The sequence below is a fragment of the Mobula hypostoma genome, chromosome 9, assembly GCF_963921235.1.
Source record: "Mobula hypostoma chromosome 9, sMobHyp1.1, whole genome shotgun sequence".
NCBI classification, from domain to species: Eukaryota; Metazoa; Chordata; class Chondrichthyes; order Myliobatiformes; family Myliobatidae; genus Mobula; species Mobula hypostoma.
The window spans coordinates 76,974,454-76,999,142 of NC_086105.1; the positions used below are offsets into that span (position 1 = coordinate 76,974,454).

Consider the following 24,689-nt stretch of genomic DNA (forward strand, 5'->3'; position numbering starts at 1 on the left):
CAGGGAGGTACTACTGCAGTTGTACAAGGCCTTGGTGAGACCACACCTGGAGTATTGTGTGCAGTTTTGGTCCCCTAATCTGAGGAAAGACATCCTTGCCATAGAGGGAGTACAAAGAAGGTTCACCAGATTGATTCCTGGGATGGCAGGACTTTCATATGAAGAAAGACTGGATGAACTGGGCTTGTACTCGTTCGAATTTAGAAAATTGAGGGGGGATCTGATTGAAACGTATAAAATCCTAAAGGGATTGGACAGGCTAGATGCAGGAAGATTGTTCCCGATGTTGGGGAAGTCCAGAACAAGGGGTCACAGTTTGAGGATAAAGGGGAAGCCTTTTAGGACCGAGATTAGGAAAAACTTCTTCACACAGAGAGTGGTGAATCTGTGGAATTCTCTGCCACAGGAAACAGTTGAGGCCAGTTCATTGGCTATATTTAAGAGGGAGGTAGATATGGCCCTTGTGGCTACGGGGATCAGGGGGTATGGAGGGAAGGCTGGGGCGGGGTTCTGAGTTGGATGATCAGCCATGATCATAATAAATGGCGGTGCAGGCTCGAAGGGCCGAATGGCCTACTCCTGCACCTATTTTCTATGTTTCTATGTTTCTAACCTGGGCCTCTGTACCTCCCTCTGCAATTAGATCCTTGGCTTCTTAACCAGAAGACCACAATCAGTGTGGATGGGTGATAACATCTCCTCCTCGCTGATGATTAACACTGGTGCACCTGAAGGGTGTGTGCTTAGCCCACTGCTCTACTCTGTCTATGCCCATGACTGTGTGGCTAGGCATAGCTCAAATACCATAAATAAATTTGCTGATTATACAACCATTGTTGGTAGAATCTCAGATGGTGACAAGAGGATGTACAGAAGTGAGATATGCCAACTAGTGGAGTGGTGTCACAGCAACAACCTGGCACTCAATGTCAGTAAGACAAAAGAGCTGATTGTGGACTTCAGGAAGGATAAGACGAAGGAACACACACCAATCCTCACAGAGGGATCAGAAGTGGAGAGAGTGAGCAGTTTCAAGTTCCTGGGTGTCCAGTTCTCTGAGGATCTAACCTGGTCCCAACATATTGATGCAGTTATAAAGAAGGCAAGACAGTGACTATACTTCATTAGGAGTTTGAAGAGATTTGGTATGTCAACAAATACACTCAGAAACTTCTGTAGATGTACCGTGGAGATCATTCGGACAGACTGCATCACTGTCTGGTGTGTGGGGGCGGGGGCTACTGCGCAGGGCTGAAATAAGCTGCAGAGGGTTGTAAATCTAGTCAGCTCCATCTTGGGTACTAGCCTACAAAGTACCCAGGACACTTTCAAGGAGCGGAGTCTCAGAAAGGCAGCGTCCATTATTAAGGACCTCCAACACCCAGGGCATGCCCTTTTCTCACTGTTACCATCAGGTAGGAGGTACAGAAGCCTGAAGGTACACACTCAGCGATTCAGGAACAGCTTCTTCCCCTCTACCATCTGATTCCTAAGTGGACATTGAACCCGTGAACATTACCTCACTTTTTAAATATATCTTATTTCTGTTTTTTGCATGATTTTTAATCTATTCAATATACATATACTGTAATTAATTTACTTATTTATTATTGTTATTATTTTTCATCTTCTTCTAGATTATGTATTGCATTGAACTGACCTGCTAAATTAACAAATTTCACGTCACATGCTGGTGATAATAAACCTGATTCTGATACTGATTCTGATTTTTGTCACCATCTGAGGTTCTGCCAACGACAGTCGTGTCATTAGCGTTATTTATAAATGGCTCTGGCACTTATAGCCCTGCAGGTTACATCTAGGAACCATTTAAATGTGTGAATGTTTCTGGCCCTACCACATTCTCAAGCTGTAAGTTCCAGATCCCTATGAGACTGGGTGAAAATATTGTTTTTATTCATTCCCCCTAATTCTTCTGCACATTACTTTATACTTGTACTCATACTCCCTGCTTTGAGGCTCCTATACTATGGTAAAGAGAGCCTTCCTCTTTATTCTGTCTGGGTCCCTGAAAATTTTATACACCTGCCCTGGGATCTATGCTGACGATTAAGACCCAATAGTCCAATCAAAAGTCTGTAAGTTGAGGCCTGTGGGCTGGAGCCCAAGTCTGTGAGTCTGCCAGGGACGTTGAAGCCCAACATGTGTGAACTCAAGTCTGCTGGAGGCTGAAGGCCAGTTCTCAGTTTTCAGCACTGTTAATGCGTATGTGTGGGAGCAAGGAAAGTGGCTTGATTTGGTGGTGTTGTTTTGATGATTGTGTTCTGTGTTGTTTTTTGTGATGACACAAAGGTTGGGGGTGTTGTGGATAGTGTGGAGGGCTGTCAGAGGTTACAGCAGGACATCGATAGGATGCAAAACTGGCTGAGAAGTGGCAGATGGAGTTCAACCCAGATAAGAGTGAGGTGGTTCACCTTGGTAGGTCAAATATGATGGCAGAATATAGTATTAACGTTAAGACTCTTGGCAGTGCAGAGGATTAGAGGGATCTTGGGGTCCGAGTCTACAGGACACTCAAAGCTTCTGTGCAGGTTGATTCTGTGGTTAAGAAGACATACGATGCATTGGCCTTCATCAACCATGGGATTGAGTTCAAGAGCCAAGAGGTAACGTTGCAGCTATATAGGACCCTGGTCAGACCCCACGTGGAGTACTGTGCTCATTTCTGGTCACCTCACTACAGAAAGGAGGTGGAAACTATAGGAAGGGTGCAGAGGAGATTTACAAGGATGTTGCCTGGATTGGGGAGCATGCCTTATGAGAATAGGTTGAGTGAACTCGACCTTTTCTCCTTGGAGCAGTGGAGGATGGGAGGTGACCTGATACAAGTGTATAAGGTGATGAGAGGCATTGATCATGTGGATAGTCAGAGACTTTTTTCCAGGGCAGAAATAGTTAACACAAGAGGGCACAGCTTTAAGGTGCTTGGAAGTAGGTACAGAGGAGATGTCAGGGGTGAGTGTTTTATTCAGAGAGTGGTGGGTGCGTGTAATGGGCTGCTGACAACAGTGGTGGAGGGGGATACGATAGGGTCTTTTAAGAGACTCCTGGATTGGTGCACGGAGCTTAGAAAAATAGAGGACTATGGGTAACCTTAAGCAATTTCTAAAGTAAGTACATGTTCTGCACAGCTGGGTTGAAGGACCTGTATTGTGCTGTAGGTTTTCTATGTTTCTGTGTTCTGCCAAATATTGTGGGCATGTTGTGTTGACACCGGAATGTGTGGCAACACTCATGGACTGCCCCCAGAACATCCTTGGGAGTGTTCTTTGTTAACACAAGTGTTTTGATGTTTCGATGCACATGTGATGAATAAACTTGAATCTTGAATTAAGCAACACGTACAAAATGCTGGAGGAACTCAGCAGACCAGGTAGCATCTGTGGAAAAAAGTACAGTCGACATTTTGGGCTAAAACCGTTTGGCAGGACTGAGTAAAAATCTGAGGAGTAAATTTTAAAGGTGGGGAGAGGAGAGAGAGCCACCAGGTGATGGGTGAAAGTTGAAGGGGGAGGGATGAAGTAAAGAGCTGGGAAGTTGATCGGTGAGATGAGGTAAGACAGGGAAAAGCGGATAGGAAATGGAAAAGAAGTGGGGGTGTTGGGGGGCATTATCAGAAGTTTGAGAAATTGATGTTCATGCCATCAGGTTGGAGGCTACCCAAACTGAATATAAGGTGTTGTTCCTCCAACCTAAGTGTGGCCTCATCACGACAGTGGAGGAGGCCATGGATGGATATGTTGAAATGGGAATGGGAAGTGGAATTAAAATGGTGGCCACGAGATCATGTTTGTTCTGGCGGATGGAGCGTAGATACTCGGCGAAGTGGTCTCCCAATCTATGTCAGGTCTAATCGATATGCAGGAGGCCACACCGGGAGCACCTGAAGAACTGTTTAGGGGCCTGAATGGTAGTGAAGGAGAAGGTGTAGGGGCAGGTGTAGCACTTGTTCAGCTTGCAAGGATAAGTGCCATGAGAGATGAATAGAGAAGGAAGCCACACAGGGCGCGATCCCTGTGGAAAGCAGAAATTGGGGGGAGGAGGAGATGATGTGCTTGGTGGTGGGAGCCTGTTGGGGGTGGCGGAAGTTTCAGAGAATATGTGCTGGAGGTGGAGGCTGGTGGGGTGGTAAGTGAGGACAAGAGCAACCCTATCCCTGGTAGGGTGGAGGGAGGATGGGGTAAGAGCAGACATTGATGGTGAAGGAAGAGAAGCTCCTTTCTTTGAAAAAGGAGGAAATCTCTCGTTCTGGAATGAAAAGCCTTATCCTGAGAGCAAGCGTGGTGGAGACGGAGGAATTGAGAAAAGGACATGGCATTTTCACAAGTAGTAGGGTGGGACATGGTGCAGTCTAGGCAGCTGTGAGAGTCCATGGGCTTGTAATAGACATCAGTGGATAAGCTGTTTCTGGAGATAGAGACAGTGAGATCGAGAAAGGGAAGAGAGGTGTCGGAAATGGACCAGGTGAATTTGACGGAAGGGTGGAAGTTGGAGGCAAAGTGGATGAAGTCGATTAGTTCAGCACAGGTGCAGGAAGCAGCACCAATGCAGTCATTGATGTAGTGTAGGAAAAATGTGAGATCGTCACTTATGTAGGCTTGGAACAGACTTCCACGTAGCTGACAAACAGGCAGGCATAGCTGGGACCCATGTAAGTGTCCATGGCTACCCCTTTTGTTTGAAGCTACTAGGAGAAGCTAGTGGAGAAATTAGAGTGAGGATAAGTTTCGCCTGGCGGAGGGGAACTGGTTGGGTCTGGTGTCCAGGAAAAAACGGAGAGCTTTGAGGACTTCTTGGTGGGGAATGGAGGTGTATAGGGACTGGACAACCATAGTAAAAATAAGACAATGGGGTCCAAGGAACTTGAAATCCATGAAAAGATCAGGAGTGTGTGAGGTATCGTGGATGTAGGTAGGAAGGGACTGAACTAGAGGGGGTAAAACAGGGTCAAAGAGTTCAGTGGAGCAGGAACAAGCTGAAACAATGGGTCTACATAGACAAGCGGGTTTATGGATCTTGGGTAGGAGGTAGAAATGGGAGGTGCAGGATGCAGGATCTATGAGGTTGGTGGTGGTGGCTGGGAGATCCCCAGGGTCAATAAGGTTGGTGATGACGTGGGAGACAAAGGCCTGGTGTTCCTTAGTGGGGTCCTGTTCCGGGGAAAATAAGAGGAGGTGTCTGAGCATTGGCACTGGGCCTTGGCAGGTAGAGGTCAGTTCGCCAGACTACTACAGCACCTCCCTTATCTGCCAGTTTGATGGTGAGGTTAGGATTAGTGCAGAGGGAGTGGAGAGCAGAGCGTTTAGAAGGAGTGAGGTTGCTGGACTACTGCAGCATCTCCCTTATTGCAGGTTTGATGGTGAGGTTAGGATCAAGTCTCTGCTTTGTGTCACCTGAACTAATGCCAGCCTATCTAAACTTCTCTCTTAACTGCAGTTTTCTAGACCTCGACATACTCTTGCTATCAATGTATCTTTCTTATGATATGGTGGCTAGAACTGTACACAGTATTTTATGGATGTACGACTTGTGGTCTAATTAGAGGTGTAGCCAGTTGTGGACTACCATCAAGTGAAGACGGAAACTGCTCTGGAACCCCTTTACATCAGGCAGCATCTGTGGAGAGAGAAACAAAATTAACATTTTGAGTTGATGACCTTTCATTAGAACAGGAGATGTGAATAAACAAGTTGCAAAGTGATGGAAGGAACAAAGGAAATATCCTTGTTTAGATGGAAACCAGAAATTTCATGCAGTTGATATTACCAAAGAGAGGGTGATGAGCACTTGATCATCAGGGCTCATCTATCTGGAGGAGACATAAATAAATAGAGATGAACAAGGACAGTGAAAAGGACAAAGATCAGAAGAACTGTGAAAAGCAGAAGATCACTGAAGTAACAGAATGCTGAAAACATTCTGTAGATGCTGGAAATTCAGAGCAACACCCACACAAAATGGTGGATGAACTCAGCAGATCAGGCAGCATCAATTGACAGGAATGAACAGTCAATATTTTAAGCTGAGATCCTTCATCAGGACTGGAAAGGAAGGGGACAGAAGTCAAAATGTGAAGTGTGGGGAGGGGATGGAGTACAAGCTGGCAGATAATAGATGAAAAAGAGAAAATCTGCAGATACTGGAAATCCAAGCACCACACACAAAATGCCAAAGAAAGTCAGCAGGCTCGACAACATCCATTGATGCTGTCAACATTTTGGGCGGAGACCCTTCATCAAGACTGGAAGAAGAGTTGAGAAGTTCGAGCAAGCAAGTGAGGGGAGGGGAGTAAGAGTACAAGGTGGTATGTGATAAGTGAGACCGGAGAAGGGGGAGGGTTGAAGTAAAGAGCTGGGAAGCTGATGGGTGAAAGAAATAAAGGGCTGGAGAAGGGGGAATATGATAGGAAATGGTGGAAGACCATGGAAGAAAGAGAAGGGGGAGGAGCACCAGAGGGAGGTAATGGGCAGTTAAAGAGATAAGGTGAGAGAGGGAAATGGGAATGGGAATGGTGAAGAGGGGCAATTACAGTCTGTTTGAGGAATCAGGTGATAGGTGGGAACGAGTATGGGGAAAGGAGGTTGGGTATGTGACAGTAGATGAAGAGAAGGTGATGGATGGAAAAGGTAAAAGGCTAAAGAAGGAATATGATTGGATAGGAGAGTGAAATATGGAAGAAAGGGGAGGAGAGGGGCACCAGAGGGAGGAGAAAGGCAAGTGAGGAGAAGAGAAGGGGTAAGTGTGGACTTAGCATGTGAAATGTAAAAGAAGGAAGAGTGAAGGAGGAGAAATTGGTAGAATTTAGAGAATCAATGTTCATGTTATTGATAGATGCTACCCAGACAGAATGTGCGGAGTTGCTCCTCCAGCCCGAGAGTGGCCTCATTGTGGCAGTGGACGAGGCAATGGACCGATATGTCGGAATGGGAATAGGGAACAGAATTAAAATGCGTGGCCACTGGGAAATCCTGCCTGCTTTGGTGGAAGGAGTGAAGGTACTTGATGAAGTGGCCCATCAGTAAAGATGAAAGAAACTGAATAAAAGCTACAGGTGCCAAATATTTCATTAAAAAATCCAATTATCTGAAGTTGTTGAATTAATTACTGGGTCCCAAGCACTATTACATGTCCAGTTGGATTACAAGATCTTGTTGCTTAAAATTGCAATGGGTTTAATTGGAACAGTGTAGGGAGCCACGAAAAGAGACATCAGATTTGGGAGTTAAAGTGTGAAATGACTGGAAGCTCAGGATAATCCTTGTACATAGATGGAGGTAGATTGCAAAGCAGTCTCTCAATCTGATCAACATACATCAAAGTTGCTGGTGAACGCAGCAGGCCAAGCAGCATCTCTAGGAAGAGGTGCAGTCGACGTTTCAGGCTGAGACCCTTCGTCAGGACTAACTGAAGGAAGAGTGAGTAAGGGATTTGAAAGTTGGAGGGGGAGGGGGAGATCCAAAATGATAGGAGAAGACAGGAGGGGGAGGGATAGAGTCGAGAGCTGTACAGGTGATAGGCAAAAGGGGATATGAGAGGATCATGGGACAGGAGGTCCGGGAAGAAAGACGGGGGGGCAGGGGGGGTGACCCAGAGGATGGGCAAGAGGTATATTCAGAGGGACAGAAGGAGAAAAAGGAGAGTGAGAGAAAGAATGTGTGCATAAAAATGAGTAATAGATGGGGTACGAGGGGAAGGTGGGGCCTTAGCGGAAGTTAGAGAAGTCGATGTTCATGCCATCAGGTTGGAGGCTACCCAGACGGAATATAAGGTGTTGTTCCTCCAACCTGAGTGTGACTTCATCTTGACTTCTCTAACTTCCGCTAAGGCCCCACCTCCCCCTCGTACCCCATCTGTTACTCATTTTTATGCACACATTCTTTCTCTCACTCTCCTTCTTCTCCCTCTGTCCCTCTGAATATACCTCTTGCCCATCCTCTGGGTCACCCCCGACTCCTTGTCTTTCTTCCCGGACCTCCTGTCCCATGATCCTCTCGTATCCCCTTTTGCCTATCACCTGTCCAGCTCTTGGCTCCATCCCTCCCCCTCCTGTCTTCTCCTATCATTTTGGATCTCCCCCTCCCCCTCCAACTTTCAAATCCCTTACTCACTCTTCCTTCAGTTAGTCCTGACGAAGGGTCTCGGCCTGAAACGTCGACTGCACCTCTTCCTACAGATGCTGCTTGGCCTGCTGCGTTCACCAGCAACTTTGATGTGTGTTGCTCGAATTTCCAGCATCTGCAGAATTCCTGTTGTTTGCTCTCAATCTGATGATAGCTTTCAGCCCGAAATCTTGACTGTTTATTCCCCTCCTTCGATGCTGCCTGACCTGCTGAGTTCCTCTAGCATTTTGTGCTCCCAATTGGTGTTGATTCTCTTCAGTGCTTATACTTTAAATCTCAAGATTAATTTTCATTGGATATTTTTTCTCTCTAGGTGTTTTTCTGGGGTCTTCGTGAACTCAAGCGAGTGCAGCTCCTGGCGGTGGATCGTCCTCAGGTTTTCATTGAATGTTCTGGGACAATCATCAAATCTTCTGTCATTCAGAATTACAAGAAAAATCCCAATTTTACAGTGCAAACAGACAGTTTTGTTGTGGTAAGTAAATAGCTGTTGAATTCACTGATCATATTATTAACAGCAACAGGAAAACTGTTGGGTTGCCCCAGTTCTGCCAGCTTCTTTTTAAGATCTAGCAGAAGCCAAACCAGCTGCAAAAAATGGCAGGCTGGAGGCTGAAGGAGATTGTCTATCCTTGGTTTGGAGGACTGTGTATGTGGGTGGGTGTGAGGGGGGTACTAGGCTTGTTTTGCTGTTGTTGCTTGTTTCATTTTATTTCTGTGTTGTTCTGTCAAGCACTGTGGGTACGCTGTGTTGGTGCTGGAATGTGAGTCGACACTTGTGGGCTGCCTCCAGCACACCTATGAGTGTGTTGGTTGTTAATGTAAACAATGCACTTCACTGGGTGTTTTGACGTGCGCAGTGATAGGGGACTCTATAGTTAGGGGGTCAGACAGGCGGTTCTGTGGACGCAGGAAACACAGATGGTGGTTTGCCTCCCAGGTGCCAGGGTCCAGGATGTTTTGATCACGTCCACAATATCCTGAAGTGGGAAGGTGAACAGGCAGAGGTCGTGGTACTGTACATATTGGTACCAATGACATAGGTAGGAATAAGGAGGAGGTCATGAAAACAGACTACAGGGAGTTAAGAAGGTGGTTGAGAAGCAGGACCTCAAAGGTAGTTATCTCAGGATTACTGCCCGTGCCACGTGAGAGTGAGTATAGGAATAGAGTGAGGTGGAGGATAAATTTGTGGCTGAGAGATTGGAGCAGGGGGCAGGGATTCAGATTTCTGGATCATTGGGACCTCTTTTAGGGCAGGCGTGAATTGTACAATAAGGATGGGTTGCACTTGAATCCAAGAGGGACCAATATCCTGATAGGGAGGTTTGCTATGGCTACTGGGGAGAGTTTAAACTAGAAATGCTGGGGGAGTGGGAACCCAACTGAAGAAATGGCGCGGGGGGGGGGGGTTGGCTCACAAATAGAGAAAGCTTGTAGGCAGTGTGAGAGGGAGGATAGATTGGTGATAAAGAAGGGACGTGTTCAGTCCGATAGTTTAGATGTGTCTATTTTAATACAAGGAGTATCATGAACAAAGTGAATGAGCTTAGAGCGTGGATCAGTACTTGGAGCTATGATGTTGTGGCCATTGCAGAGACTTGGATGGCTCAGGGGCAGAAATGGCTACAAAGAGTGCCAGGCTTTGGATGTTTCAGAAAGGACAGAGAAGGAGGCAAAAGAGGTGGGGGCATGGCACTGTTCATCAGAGATAATGTCATGGCTGCAGAAAAGGAGGAAGTCACGGAAGGATTGTCTACAGAGACTCTGTGGGTGGAAGTTAGAAACGAGAAGGGATCAATAACTCTACTGGGTGTTTCTTATAGACCACCTAATAGTAACAGGGACATCGAGGAGCAGATAAGGAGACCGATTCTGGAACGGTGCAATAATAACGGCGTTGCCATGATGGGAGATCTTAATTTTCCCAATATTGATTGGCATCTCCCTAGAGCAAGGGGTTTAGATGGGGTGGAGTTTGCTGGGTGTGTTCAGGAAGTTTTCCTGACACAATATGTAGATAAGCCTACAAGAAGAGATAGTGATCACAATTCTGTCTCCTTTACCTTAGAATTGAAGAGGGATAGGAGCAGACAAGTTAGGAAAGCATTTCATTGGAGTAAGGGGAAATATGAAGCTATTTGGCAGGAACCTGGAAGTGTAAATTGGGAGCAGATGTTCTCAGGGAAATGTATGGCAGGAATGTGGCAAATGTTCAGAGGATATTTGCCAGTAATTCTGCATAGGTACGTTCCAGTGAGACAGGGAAAGGATGGTAGGGTACAGGAACTATGGTGTACAAAGGCTGTTGAAAAGCTAGTCAAGAAGAAAAGAAAAGCCTACAAGAAGTTCAAAAAACTAGGTAATGATAGAGATCTAGAATATTATAAGGCTAGCAGGAAGGAGCTTAAGAATGAAATTAGGAGAGCCAGAAGGGGCCATGAGAAGACCTAGGCTGGCAGGATTAAGGAAAACCCCAAAGCATTCTACAAGTATATGAAGAGCAAGAGGATAAGACGTGAGATAATAGGAGCAAACAAGTGTGACAGTGGAAAAGTGTGTATGGAACCGGAGGAAGTAGCAGAGGTACTTAATGAGTACTTTGCTTCAGTATTCACTATGGAAAAGTATCTTGGTGATTGTTGAGATGACTTACAGTAGACTGAAAATTTTGAGCATATAGATATTAAGAAAGAGGATGTGCTGGAGCTTTTGGAAGACATCAAGTTGGGTAAGTCAACAGGACTGGTAGAGATATACCCCAGGCTACTGTGGGAGGTGAGGGAGGAGATAGCTGAGCCTCTGGCAATGATCTTTGCATCATCAATGGGGATGGGAGAGGTTCCGGAGGAGTGGAGGGTTACAGGTATTGTTCCCTTATTCAAGATAGGGAGTGGAGATAGCCCATGAAATTATAGACCAATGAGCCTTACTTCAATGGTTGGTAAGCTGATGGAGAAGTTCCTGAGGGGCAGGATTTATGAACATTTGGAGAGGCATAATATGATTAGGAATAGTCAGCATGGCTTTGTCAAAGGCAAGTCATGCCTTTTGAGCCTGATTGATTTTTTTGAGGATGTTACTAAACACATTGATGAAGGTACAGCAGTAGATGTAGTGTATATGGATTTCAGCAAGATATTTGATAAGGTACCCCATGCAAGGCTTATTGAGAAAGTAAGTAGGCATGGGATCCAAGGGGACTTTGCTTTGTGGATCCAGAACTGGCTTGCCCACAGAAGGCAAAGAATGGTTGTAGACAGGTCATATTCTACATCAAAGTCGGTGACCAGTGGTGTGCCTCAAGGATCTGTTCTGGGACGCCTTTTCTTTGTAGTTTTTATGAATGACCTGGATGAGGAAGTGGAGGGATTTTCTGATGACACAAAGGTTGGAGGTGTTGTGGATAGTGTGGAGGGCTGTCAGAGGCTACAGTGGGACATGGATGGGATGCAAAACTGGGCTGAGAAGTAGCAGATGGAGTTCAACTCAAGTAAGTGTGAGGTGGTTCATTTTGGTTGGTCAAATATGATGGCAGAATATAGTATAAATGGTAAGACTCTTCGCAGTGTGGAGATCAGAGGGATCTTGGGTCTGAGTTCACAGAACACTCAAAGCTGCTGTGCAGGTTGACTGTGTGGTTAAGAAGGCTTACGGTATATTGGCCTTCAACAACTGTGGGATTGATTTCAAAAGCCGAGAGGTAATGTTACAGCTCTATAGGACCCTGGTCAAACACCACAGTACTCTGCTCAGTTCTGGTCATCTCACTACAGAAAGGATGTGGAAACTATAGAAAGAGTGCAGAGGAGATTTACAAGGATGTTGTCTGAATTAGGGAGCATGTCTTATGAGAGTAGGTTGAGTGAACTTGGCCTTTTCTCCTTGGAGCGACAGAGATGAGTGGTGACCTGATAGAGGTGTACAAGATGATGAGAGGCATTGATCATGTGGATAGTCAAAGGCTTTTTCCCAGGGCTGAAATGGCTAACATGAGAGGGCACAGTTTTAAGGTGCTTGGAAATAGGTACAGAGGAGATGTCAGGTGAAACTTGGCTGGAGGAAGGGCAGGATTGGCTGATGCAGGTACCGGGGTTTAGGTGTTTTAAAAGGAATAGGATGGGAAGTAGAAAAGGCGGGGGGGGGGTGGGGAGAGTATCATGGCTATAGAAAGGGAGGACGCTGCAGAGGGAGTGTCCACTGAGTCAGTGTGGGTGGAAGTCAGAAATAGGAAGGGATCTATCACTGTGCTGGGAGTAGTCTATAGGCCCCCAAATAGCCCTCGGGACACCAAGGAGCAGATAAGCAGGCAGATTCTAGAATGGTGCAGGAAATACAGGGTTGTAGTTATGGGTGATTTCAACTTCCCTCATATTGACTGGCACCTCCTGACTTCAAGGGGGATAGATGGGGCTGAATTTGTCAGGTGTGTTCAAGAAGGATTCCTGACACAGTATGTGGACTGGCCGACGAGAGGAGAGGCCATACTGGATCCAGTTCTGGGTAATGAACCTGGTCAGGTGGCAGACCTCTTGGTAGGGAAGCATTTTGGTGAGAGTGACTACAACTCCCTTAGCTTCAGCATAGCTATGGAAAAGGATAAAAATAGACAAAATGGGGAAGTGCTTAACTGGGGAAGGGCTAACTATGAGGGGATCAGGCAGGAACTAGCGAGAGTAAATTGGAAACAGATGTTCAAGGGTGAAAGCACAGAAGTAATGTGGAGGAAGTTTAGGGATCACTTGTGCTGGGTTCAGGATAGGTTTGTCCCACTGAGACAAGGAAAAAATGGTAGGAAAAAGGAACCGTGGCTGATGAAACACGTGAGGCAACTCGTCAATAGGAAGAAGGAAGCATATGTTAGATATCAGAAGCAGGAAGCAGGAGGGGCTCATGAGAAATATAGGGTAGCCAGGAAGGAGCTTAAGAAATGATACAGTTTAAAACAATACATAGACTCCATTATTCCAAAGAAAAGTTGCACAGTTTCTACCCTGACGTTTCACCAGTTTGTAATAGATGTAAATCTATGAACAGTAACTTGTCACATTCATTCTGGTCATGTTGTAAGCTTTATGCATACTGGAAAAGTATTTTTCACTGTTTCTCAGAGGCTTTTGGGAAGTGGTGGGAATCAGACCCACTTCTAGCCATCCTTGGAACAACAAGCTCCCTATCTTCAGCCAATAGGTATGAAAAAATGGCTGTATTGTTTGGAATGGTGATTGCTAAGAAGTTAATCCTGCAAATGTGGAAAATGGACTCTGTGCCTACGTACGATCTGTGGCTGAGAGAACTGGGAAATACTTTACATTTGGAGAGACTGAGACTATGTAATGAGGACAGAGGGGACATCTTTGAAAGGATATGGGGCCCTGTATTGGACTTTCTCACGGGGTGAGGACTGAGGGTTTTTGGTGTGGTGCACCTCTGCTGTGTATGTTTACTTTTGCCTTTATATTTTTCTCCCTTTTGATGCTCAATATTTAATTTGATTTTGTTAAGGTTGTGGTTTATGTGGATGTGCTGTATTTTTTTCTGTTTTTTTGTTTGTTTGCAATAAAAAAATAAGAAGAATATATATAAAAAGAAAGGACTTAGGAGAGCTCGAAGGGGGCATGAGAAGACCTTGGCATGTAGGATTAAGGAGAACCCCAAGGTGTTCTATGTGTATGTGAAGAACAGAAAGATGACAAGAATGAAGGTGGGGCCGCTAAAGGATAAAGAAGGCAACATGTGTCTGGAGGTGGAGGAGGTTGGGGAGGTCCTAAATGAATACTTTGCTTCAGTATTCACAAGTGAAAATGACCTTGATCAGGGTGAGGTCGAAATAGAGCAGGCCTGTGTGCTGGACAACATGGAGATTAAGGAAGAAGTGTTGGATCTTCTTAAAAACATCAAAATTGATAAGTCCCCAGGGCCAGACGTGATATATCCCAGGTTGATGTGGGAAATGGGAAGTGAGAGTAGAGATCGCTGGAGCAGTAGCTATGATCTTTGAATCCTCTTTGGCTGCAGGGGAGGTACCGGAGGATTGGAGAATGGCAAATGTAGTTCCCTTGTTTAAAAAAGGTAATTGGGAGGATCCTGGGAACTATAGACCAGTGAGTCTTATGTCGGTGGTCTGCAAACTATTGGAGAGCATTCTTAAGGATAGGATCTACGAGTATTTGGAGAAGTATAGTCTACTTAAGGATAGTCACATGGCTTTCTGAAGGGAAGCTCGTGCCTCATGAGCCTAATTGGGTTTTTTGAAGCGGTAACAAAAGAAATTGATGAGGGTAGGGTGGTAGATGTGGTCTACATGGATTTTAGCAAAACATTTGACAAGGTTCTCCACGAGAGACTCATCCAGAAAGTCATGGGTCATGGGATCAGTGGAACCTTGGCTGTTTTGATAAAAAATTGGCTTACAGGAAGAAAGCAGAAGGTAGTAGTGGAAGGAAAGTATTCGGCCTGGAGGTCAATGACTAGTGGAGGGCTGCAAGGATCTGTCCTGGGACCACCTGCTCTTTGTGATTTTTATAAATGACCTGGATGAAGAGGCAGAAGGATGGGTGAATAAGTTTGCGGATGACATAAAGATTGGAGGAGATGTGGATGGAGCTGTAGGTTGTCGAAGGTTAGAAGAGGATATAGACTGGATGCAGAGTTGGGCAGAAAAGTGGCAGCTGGAGTTCAATCCGGATAAGTGTGAGGTGATGCATTTTGGAAGGACAAACCAGAAGGCTGAGTACAGGGTTAATGGTCGGTTACTTAAGAGTGTGGATGAACTGAGGGACCTTGGGGTTAAAATCTATACATCCCTCAGGGTCGTTGCGCAGGTTGATAGGATAGTTAAGAAGGCCTGTGGGATACTAGGCTTCACTAATAGGGGGATTGAGATCAAGAGTAGAGAGGCCAAGTTGCAACTCTACAAATCTCTGGTGAGACCACACTTAGAGTATTGTGTTCAGTTCTGGTCACCTCATTTATCATTAAAGATGGCGCCGGTAACTGGTGACTTTGCGCATACTCTCCCGAGCAAACTGCCCTCTCCACTATCCTATACCTGAGAAACCCTTCTAAATCTTCAATTTGGCAAGATAAAGATCAACAGCACCCTGGCGAAGCTACTGACCCAGCTGGAGACCACCGTGCCAGAACTGCTTCTTAAACTCTGGACCACACCTTGACCAGACCAACGAGGCGCACCATATTCCCAGAGACCCATTGTCTGCTACCGTGCCGGAGCGCTTGAAGACACGGCCCATTCCGACCAGCACCTCTCCGGAGCAGACGACCACACAGAAGTGACGGCGGAGAACTCAAGGTGCCCCAGATGCTTCCCCAGAGCGACCACCATAAATCCCCGTCGGTGGCCATCCACAGCTGCCGGAAGTGAGGCCTCCACCGCCGACCTCGGAAATCAAGCCCGAGGCTCGACTGGAGTGAAGGCCTCCACAACCGTGACTCTGCTTAAGGGCTTGTTTCAGCAAGGAGCCTGGCCATCCGGGATTAAGTGTCGGCTTCAGGACCCGACCCAATCGACAGCCCGGGCCCCCGGCAGCTGGAAGTGGCAGCGGAGCCTCCCCCTTTACTTGGCCCGACCCAGAGCGCAAGACGACGGGACACGCCAACATCAAAGAGCTGACAACAACACACTGCATCGATGAAGATCAGGAAAGATGCACTACTTACCGAGGAAGTGTGGGAAAAGATCTGGGCTGCTGGTCAGATTGAAGCTGAGGGGCTTCAGGGTCCCTATGCCCACCATCCTACCAGCTAAAGTGCAAGCCATAGAGAACAAGGTGGATGATCTTAAAGGGAGACTCACCTACTGCAGGGAGATGCAGAACTGCTGTGTATTCTGTTTCACTGAGACCTGGCTCTCCCCTGCCACCCCCGACTGTACCATTCGACCGGAGGGATTTTCGATCCATCGGATGGACCGCGCATCTTCGGGCAAGACGAGGGGAGGTGGTGTCTGCCTACTGATCAACACTGGGTGGTGCTCGGACACAGTGGCACTGACAAGCTCCTGCAGCCCGGACCTGGAACACCTGTCGGTGAAGTGTCGCCCCTACTAACTGCCATGGGAATTCACCTCGGTCATACTGACAGCGGTCTACATTCCCCCCCAGGCGGACATGGAGTGTGCTCTGAACATACTGTATGCCAGCATCAGTGAACTTGAGACCAGGTATCCGGAGGTTTTGCTCATTACAGCCAGGGACTTTAACCATGCCAACCTCAGAAAGGCGCTGCCAAAGTTATACCAACATGTCTCCTGCCCCACCAGAGGCCCGAATATACTTGACCACTACTACACAGCAGTCAAGGGTGCCTACCGTTCCGTCCCACGACCTCACTTCGGAAAATCGGACCATCAGGCTGCACTCCTCCTCCTGGCTTACAAACAGAAACTGAAGCGGGAGGTCACGGTGTCAAAAGTAGTGTCGCGTTGGACACAGGAAACGGATGAGGTCCTCCATGACTGCTTTGAATCGGTGGACTGGTTAGTATTCAAGGACTCGGCAGTTAACCTTGATGAGTATGCCTCAGCTGTCACGGATTTTATTTAGAAATGCACGGAGGACTGTGTGTCTTGCAAGATGATCCAGGTATTCCTTAACCAGAAACCTTGGATGAATTATGAGGTCAAGTCCCTTTTAAAGGCTAGAGCTACAGCTTTTAGGTCCGGGGATACCAGTCGCTACACGGAATCCAGGCGTGAACTCCAGAAAGCCATTAAGGGCGCCAAGAGGCAATATTGAGCCAAGTTGGAAGCTCAGGCTAACCAAAGGGATGCCAGTAGACTATGGCAGGGTCTAAATGAGATCACTGGGTGCAAAGAAAAGGCTGGGAATATCAATAACTGTGGCACTTCTCTTCCTGACGAACTTAATGTATTCTACGCAAGATTCGAACAGAAGAGAAGCGTCCCGCTCCCTCCGGATGAACCAGACCTGGTGGCATTGAGATTCATCGTCACCGAGGAGGACGTTAGAAGGGCCTTCCTGAAGAAAAAATCCAAGGAAGGCGACGGGCCCAGATGGCATCCTGGGACGGGTTCTCCGGGCCTGTGCAAGCGAGCTAGCTGGAGTGTTTGCTGACATCTTCAACTGCTCCTTGCTTCAGTCTAAGATCCCCTCATGTTTTAAGAAGGCAACGACAATCCCAGTGCCGAAAAGAGCAAGGTGGCATGCCTGAATGTCTATCGACCTGTGGCTCTGACGTCAATTGCTATGACGTGCTTCGAGAGACTGGTTATGGCACATATCAACCACAGCCTACCAGTCAACCTCGACGCTTTGCAATTCGCCTACCAGAGCAACAGGTCAACGGCAGATGCCATCTCTCTGGCCCTACGTTCCTCCTTAGAACTCCTGGAGAATAAAGACGCATACGTAAGGCTCCTTTTCATTGACTACTGCTCTGCCTTTAATACCATCATTCCAAATAAACTGATTCCTAAGCTCCGGAACCCAGGCCTTAGCACTCAGATCTGCGGCTGGATCTTCAACTTCCTCACAGACAGGACCCAGGCTGTAAAAATAGGGGGCAAGCTGTCCTCTACAATCACTCTGACACCGGTGCCCCACAAGGCTGTGCACTCAGCCCCCTGCTGTACTCACTGTACACCCATGATTGTGTAGCCAAGTTTCCATCAAACTCAATATATAAGTTTGCTGATGACACAACAATTGTAGGCTGTATCTCGGGTAATGATGAGTTTGAGTACAGAGAGGAAATTAAGAACCTGGTGGCATGGTGCGAAGACAATAACCTATCCCTCAACATCAGCAAGATGAAGAAATTGGTTGTTGACTTCAGAAGGAGTAGCGGACCGCACGACCCAATTTACATCGGTGGTGCACAAGTGGAACAGGTCAAAAGCTTTAAGTTCCTCGGAGTCAATATCACAAATGACCTGACTTGGTCCAACCAAGCAGAGTTCACTGCCAAGAAGGCCCACCAGCGCCTTTACTTCCTGAGAAAACTAAAGAAATTTGGCCTGTCCCCTAAAAACCTCACTAATTTTTATAGATGCACCGTAGAACGCATTCTTCTAGGGTGCATCACAACCTGGTATGGAAGTTGTCCTGTCCAAGACCGAAAGAAGCTGAAGAAGATCGTGAACACGGCGTAGCACATCACACAAACCAATCTTCTGACCATGGACTCACTTTACACCGCACGCTGTCGGAGCAGTGCTGCCAGGATAATCAAGGACACGACCTACCCAGCCAACACACTTTTCATCCCTCTTCCCTCCGGGAGAAGGTTCAGGAGCTTAAAGACCCGTACGGCCAGATTTGGGAACAGCTTCTTTCCAACTGTGATAAGACTGCTGAACGGATCCTGACCCGGATCTGGGCCATAACCTCCAAATATCCGGACCTGTCTCTCGGTTTTTTTTGCACTACCTTACTTCCCATTTTTCTATTTTCTATTTATGATTTATAATTTAAATTTTTAATATTTACTCATTTTAACTATTTTTAATATCTTTAATATTTAATATTTGTAATCCAGGGAGTGTGAAGCACAGTATCAAATATTGCTGTGATGATTGTACGTTCTAGTACCAATTGTTTGGCGACACTAAAGTATTATAAGTACAGGAAGGATGTGGAAGCTATGGAGAAGGTGCAGAGGAGATTTACCAGGATGTTGCCTGGATTGGAAAACAAGTCTTATGAGGCAAGGTTAGCAGAGCTGGGGCTTTTCTCTTTGGGGAGTAGAAGGATGAGAGGGGGCTTGATAGAGGTCTACAAGATTATGAGAGGCATAGATAGGGTGGATAGCCAGTACCTGTTTCCCAGGGCCTGAACAGCAAACACCAGAGGGCATATGTACAAAGTTAAGGGAGGGAAGTTTGGGGGAGGCATCGGGGTAGATTTTTTACATAGAGGGTTGTGGGTGCTTGGAATGACTTGCCAGGGATGGTGGCAGAGGCTAAAACATTAGGGGTATTTAAGAGCCTCTTGGACAGGCACATGGATGAAAGAAAAATAGAGGGTTATGGGGTAGTGTGGGTTTAGTGGGTTTTTTTTAGGAATATATGGTCGGCACAACATTGAGGGTTGAAGGGCCTGTACTGTGCTGTAGTATTCTAGTGTCTACTAAGTTTTTTATGTAGAGAGTGGTGAGTGCGTGGAATGGGCTGCTGGTGACAGTGGGGGTGGAAGCAGATACAATAGAGTTTTTTGAGAGACTCTTGGATAGGTACATGGAGCTTTAAAAAGATAAAGGGCTATGGGTATCCCTTGGTAATTTCTAAAGTAAGTAATGTTCAGCCAAAGGGCCTATATTGTGCTGTAGGTTTTCTATGTTTCTGTTTCTAAATAAAGTTGAATCTTGAATGCAAGTATACTGAGAAGTAACAGAATATGTCTTAGATAATTCACAAAGGTCCAAACACAATAAATCCTCCCAACATATTTTTGAAATTTTATGTCTTTTTGTACCTCATACGCCACTCCTTAAGTTCTTAAAAAGTGACAGTAATTTATTCTCAAGGAATTTATTTCAAAATATGCGTTCAGTAGCCACTTTAACACCTATTTGTTAATGCATGTATCTAATCAGCCAATCATGTGGCAGCAACTCAATATAAAAGCATGCAGACATAGTCAAGAAGTTCAACTGTTGTTCATACCAAACATCAAAATGGAGAAAAAATATGATTTAAGTGACTTCAATCATGGAATGATTGTTGGTGCCCAATTGGATGGTTTGATTATCTCAGAAAATGTTGATCTGTTGGGATTTTCATGCACAACTGTCACTAGAGTTTACAGAAAATGGTGTGAACAACAGAAAAAAAAATCCAGTGCATGGCAGTCTGTGAGCAAAAACACCTTGTTAATGAGAGAGGTCAGGAGAGAATAGCCATACTGGTTCAAGCTGACAGGAATGCCATAGGAACTCAAATAGCCACATAACAGCATCTCTGAATGCACAACGTGCCAAACCTCAAAGTGGATGGGCAGCAGTAGCAGACAACCACAAATGTACGCTCAGAGGACACTTTATCAGGTACAGGGGGTACCTATAAAGTAGCCATAGAGTGTATATTTGTAATACAGCCCTATAAACTGCTTTTGAACTGCTGAATTTTTCTAGCAGCTTGTCTTTTCTCTAAGGGGCTCCATTTTCTTATTAGAATGGTAAGGTCTCTCCCCAATTTCCTTGTTGCTGATTTCATAGAACTCAGAGCAGAGAACTTTACAGCCCAGTACAGACCTATCAACCCATAAAATTGTACTGACCTTTTAACCTGCTGTAAGATCAATGTAACCCTTCCCTTCTACAGTGCTGTTGTTTTTTCTATCATCCATGTACCTATCTAAGAGTTTCTAAAATGTCTCTATGTATCTGCCTCCACCACCACTGTTGGCAGCATGTTCCATGCATCCAAATGTTCAAAGGTTCAAAAAAATGGTTCAAAGATTCTTTTTAGAACCATAGAACCATAGAAACTACAGCACAGAAACAGGCCTTCTGGCCCTTCTTGGCTGTGCCGAACCATTTTTCTGCCTAGTCCCACTGACCTGCACCTGGACCATATCCTTCCATACAGCTTTTATTCATGTACCTGTCCAAGTTTTTCTTAAATGTTAAAAAATGAGCCTACATTTACCACTTCATCTGGCAGCTCATTCCACACCCCCACCACTCTCTGTGTGAAGAAGCTCCCACTAATGTTCTCTTTAAACTTTTCCCCCTTCACCCTTAACCCATGTCCTCTGGTTTCTTTCTCCCCTAGCCTCAGTGGAAAAAGCCTGCTTGCATTCACTCTATCTATACCCATCATAATTTTATATACCTCTATCAAATCTCCCCTCATTCTTCTACGCTCCAGGGAATAAAGTCCTAACTTATTCAACCTTTCTCTGTAACTCAGTTTCTCAAGTCCCAGCAACATCCTTGTAAACCTTCTCTGCACTCTCTCAACCTTATTAATATCCTTCCTGTAATTTGGTGACCAAAACTGCACACAATACTCCAAATTCGGCCTCACCAATGCCTTATACCAGTGGTCCCCAACCACTGGGCCACAAAGCATGTGCTACCAGGCCGCAAGGAAATGGTATGAGTCAGCTGCACTTTTCCTCATTCCCTGTCACGCACTGTTGAACTTGAACACAGGGTTGCTAACTGTCCCATATTTGCCGGGACATCCCGTATATTGGGCTAAATTGATTTGTCCCATACGGGATCGCCCTTGTCCCATATTTCCCCCGTGAAGGTAGAGCACATCTATGAAACCTTTCATGCCGAAATGGCGTAAAGCGAAGATGCAATTAGCACTAATTTATATGGGAAAAATTTTTGAGCATTCCCAGACCCAAAAAATAACCTTACTAAATCATACCAAATAACACATAAAACCGAAAATAACACCAACATATAGTAAAAGCAGGAATGATATGATAAGTACACAGCCTGAGTAGAAATAATGTAAATAGCCGGGAAGATTAAGCCAAAACCGATTTGTGGGAAAAAAGTCGGCACGTACGCGCATGCGCATGTCACATATGTGCATGTCACGCATGCGCACACAGGTGCCCGCGCAAGACTTCATGGTCATGGTAGTCTTTCCTGAGGTAAAGTGTCCCAAGATTTGACTGCTAATTTTGTCCCTTATTTGGGAGTGAGAAAGTTGGCAACCCTAACTGTAAAAGACATGTTGAGGTGAGTTTAACCCTACTCGAACACCCCACCCCTGGTCAGCTGGTCCGCAAGAATATTGTCAATATTAAACTGGTCCGCAGTGCAAAAAAGGTTGGGGACCCCTGGCTTATACAACCTCACCATCACATTCCAACTCTTATACTCAATACTTTGATTTATAAAGGCCAATGTACCAAAAGCTCTCTTTATGACCCTATCTACCTGTGACACCACTTTTAGGGAATTTTGTATCTGTATTCCCAGATCCTTCTGTTCTAGTGCACTCCTCAGTGCCTTACCATTTACATTGTACGTTCTACCTTGGTTTGTCCTTCCAAAGTGCAATACCTCACACTTGTCTGTATTAAACTCTATCTGCCATTTTTCAGCAAAGCATCGGTAAAGACACAGACTTGCCCCAAAGACTACTCATTCACCTGGTCATTCGACATACCACAGGCTTTCTCTCTCCCTAATAAGGGAAAAGAAGATGTCTCCATCTGACAGCGAGAGGGGAGACTTAACAAAGCAACTCGCTGATTTATGGTGTTAAAGGTCTGTTGTGTCGCTTTCTCTGACCTCTGTGCCCAACGAACTCAAGTATCTGGACACACAGCCAGCAGCCAGCTCACTGCTTACGATCTTCATTCTCTCATGATGCACCAGGCGGTGGTGGCAACACCAACCTCGAATTCTCCCGCCTCCAGAGCCATGAAAGTATAGCACCCTGAAGGCCCACTAGTCTTCCAGGCCGTATTCTTTGCATTTCGAAAAGTGGTCGGTCGTTACTCCCCGAGAGAGGGTCCCATTTCTGCAAAGAACCAAAGTCAGTGTGTAACTTCAGGTCAGGGTCTTCAAAAGAACCCTGAAAAAGAAAAAAAAGAGATATCAAGATAGATTTTTATTGTCGAAGTATGCATGTATTGTACAACCCTAATATTTGTCCATTCCAGATAGCCATTAAATACAGAAAGATAATGATGTTGATGAAAGAAAACACGTCAATTTCTCCCCCTCTGGCACGATAAAGAAAAGAAACAAAACTCCCAATCCCAAAATTCTCCCCTCCCCTGCAGCAAAAAAAGCAACAATAACAGTCCCTGACCCCTCACTTGCTGAAAACAACTGCGACAATAGCCATCCCTGATGCCCTCACTCACAGAAAAGAACAGTGACAGTAGCTCGAAACCCCCAACTCCCCCCTTAAACACAAATCAATTAACACATCACCTACCTGCCAATCGACCACGAGAAAGACAACACTGAAAAACTGAAGGAAACCAATACATACAGTCCAATGATCACATAAATATCAGAATCAAAAACATCCTTTTGTCTGCATATGAGGAAAACAGCCACACAGACTCGGTCGTAAAGAGTGACAACCAACCTGGGTCTGAACACCATCAATCCACCACTCCTTGGGCAAAAATACTTACTGCTGACTTTCACCATATACTTTCCTCCAATCATCTTAAAATTATGCCCACCTCATATTAATTTTTTCCACCTTGGGGAAAAAGTCTCTGGCTGTCTATTTGATCTATGACTCCTATTATCTTTCACACTTCTACGAAATCACCTCACATCTTCCTTTGCTCCAAAGAGAAAAGCTCTAGCTTACTCAACCTGTCCTCAGAAGATATGCTCTCTGATCCAGACAACATTCTGATAAATTTCCTCTGAACCCTCTCTAAAGCGTTAACATCATTCATGTAATGTGGTGACCGGAACTGAAACAGTATTCCAAGTGTGATCTCAGCAGGCCAGGCAGCATCTCAAAGTTCTGGACGCTGCCTCCTCCAACATTTTGTGTGTGTTGCTTGAATTTCCAGCATCTGCAGATTTTCTCTTCCAAGTATGATCTACCAGGGTTTTATAGAGCTGCAACATTGTCTTACAACACCTGAACTCAATCCCATAACTAGTGAAGGCCAGCAGACCAGATGTCCCATTAACTTGCACGGCAACATTGACAAATCTGTGGATGTGGACCCCATGATCCCTCTGTTTCTCCCCATTGATAAGAATCCTGCCATTAACCCTGTACTCTGCTTTCAAGTTTGAACTGCCAAAGTGTATCACTTCACACTTTTCCAGACTCAACTTCATCTGCCGACTCTCAGCTTAGCTCTGCATCCTATCATTTCCCGATTGTAATGGGAGACCACAATACGCAAGGGGATTGGGAAAATCAGGGTGGTGTTGGATCGCAAGAGAGTGAATTTGTTGAATGCCTGTGAGATGGCTTTTTAGAGCAGCTTGTGCTTGAGCCTCTTCAGGGAAAGGCTGTCTTAGATTGGGTTTTGTGTAATAACCCAGATCTTTTTAAGAGCTTAATGTAAAGGAACTCTTAAGAGGCAGTGATCATAATATGATTAAATTCATTCTGCAATTTGAGAGGGAGAAGCATAAGTCACATCTATCAGTATTGCAATGGAATAACGGGAATTACAGAGGCATAAGAGAGGAGTTTGCCCAGATAGATTGTAGGAGGATACTGGTGGAGATGATGGCAGAACAGAGGTGGCTGAAGTTTCTGGGAATAGTTCACAAGGTGCAGGATAGATACTTCTCATAGAATTTCTCAAATGGCAAGAGTAGTCAACCGTGGTTGACAAGGGAAGTTAAGGACTGCATAAAAGCAAAGGAAAGGGTATATAAGGCAGAAAAGTGAATGAAAAGTTGGATGATCGGGAAGTTTTTAAAATCCAACAAAAGGCAACTAAAAAACTATAAGAAGAGAAAAGATGAGAGATGAAGGCAAACTAGCCAATAATATAAAGCAGGAGGCTAAAAGTTTTTTTCAGTTATATAGAGAGTAAAAGGGAGGTGAGTGTTGATATTGGACCACTGGAAAATGATGCTGGTGAGGTAGTAATGAGG

The 24,689-nt window shown here is 45.5% G+C and overlaps 1 protein-coding gene across 1 annotated transcript in view; it reads left to right on the plus strand.

Moving 5' to 3' along the window:
* The window catches only part of fer1l6 (fer-1 like family member 6), a 395,360-nt gene that overhangs the window by 244,696 nt on the left and 125,975 nt on the right, over window positions 1-24,689 (plus strand). The window contains exon 24 of the mRNA XM_063059547.1: window positions 8,455-8,616. Within this exon, the coding sequence (XP_062915617.1) occupies window positions 8,455-8,616 (162 nt within the window). The remainder of the gene's footprint in view (window positions 1-8,454; window positions 8,617-24,689) is intronic.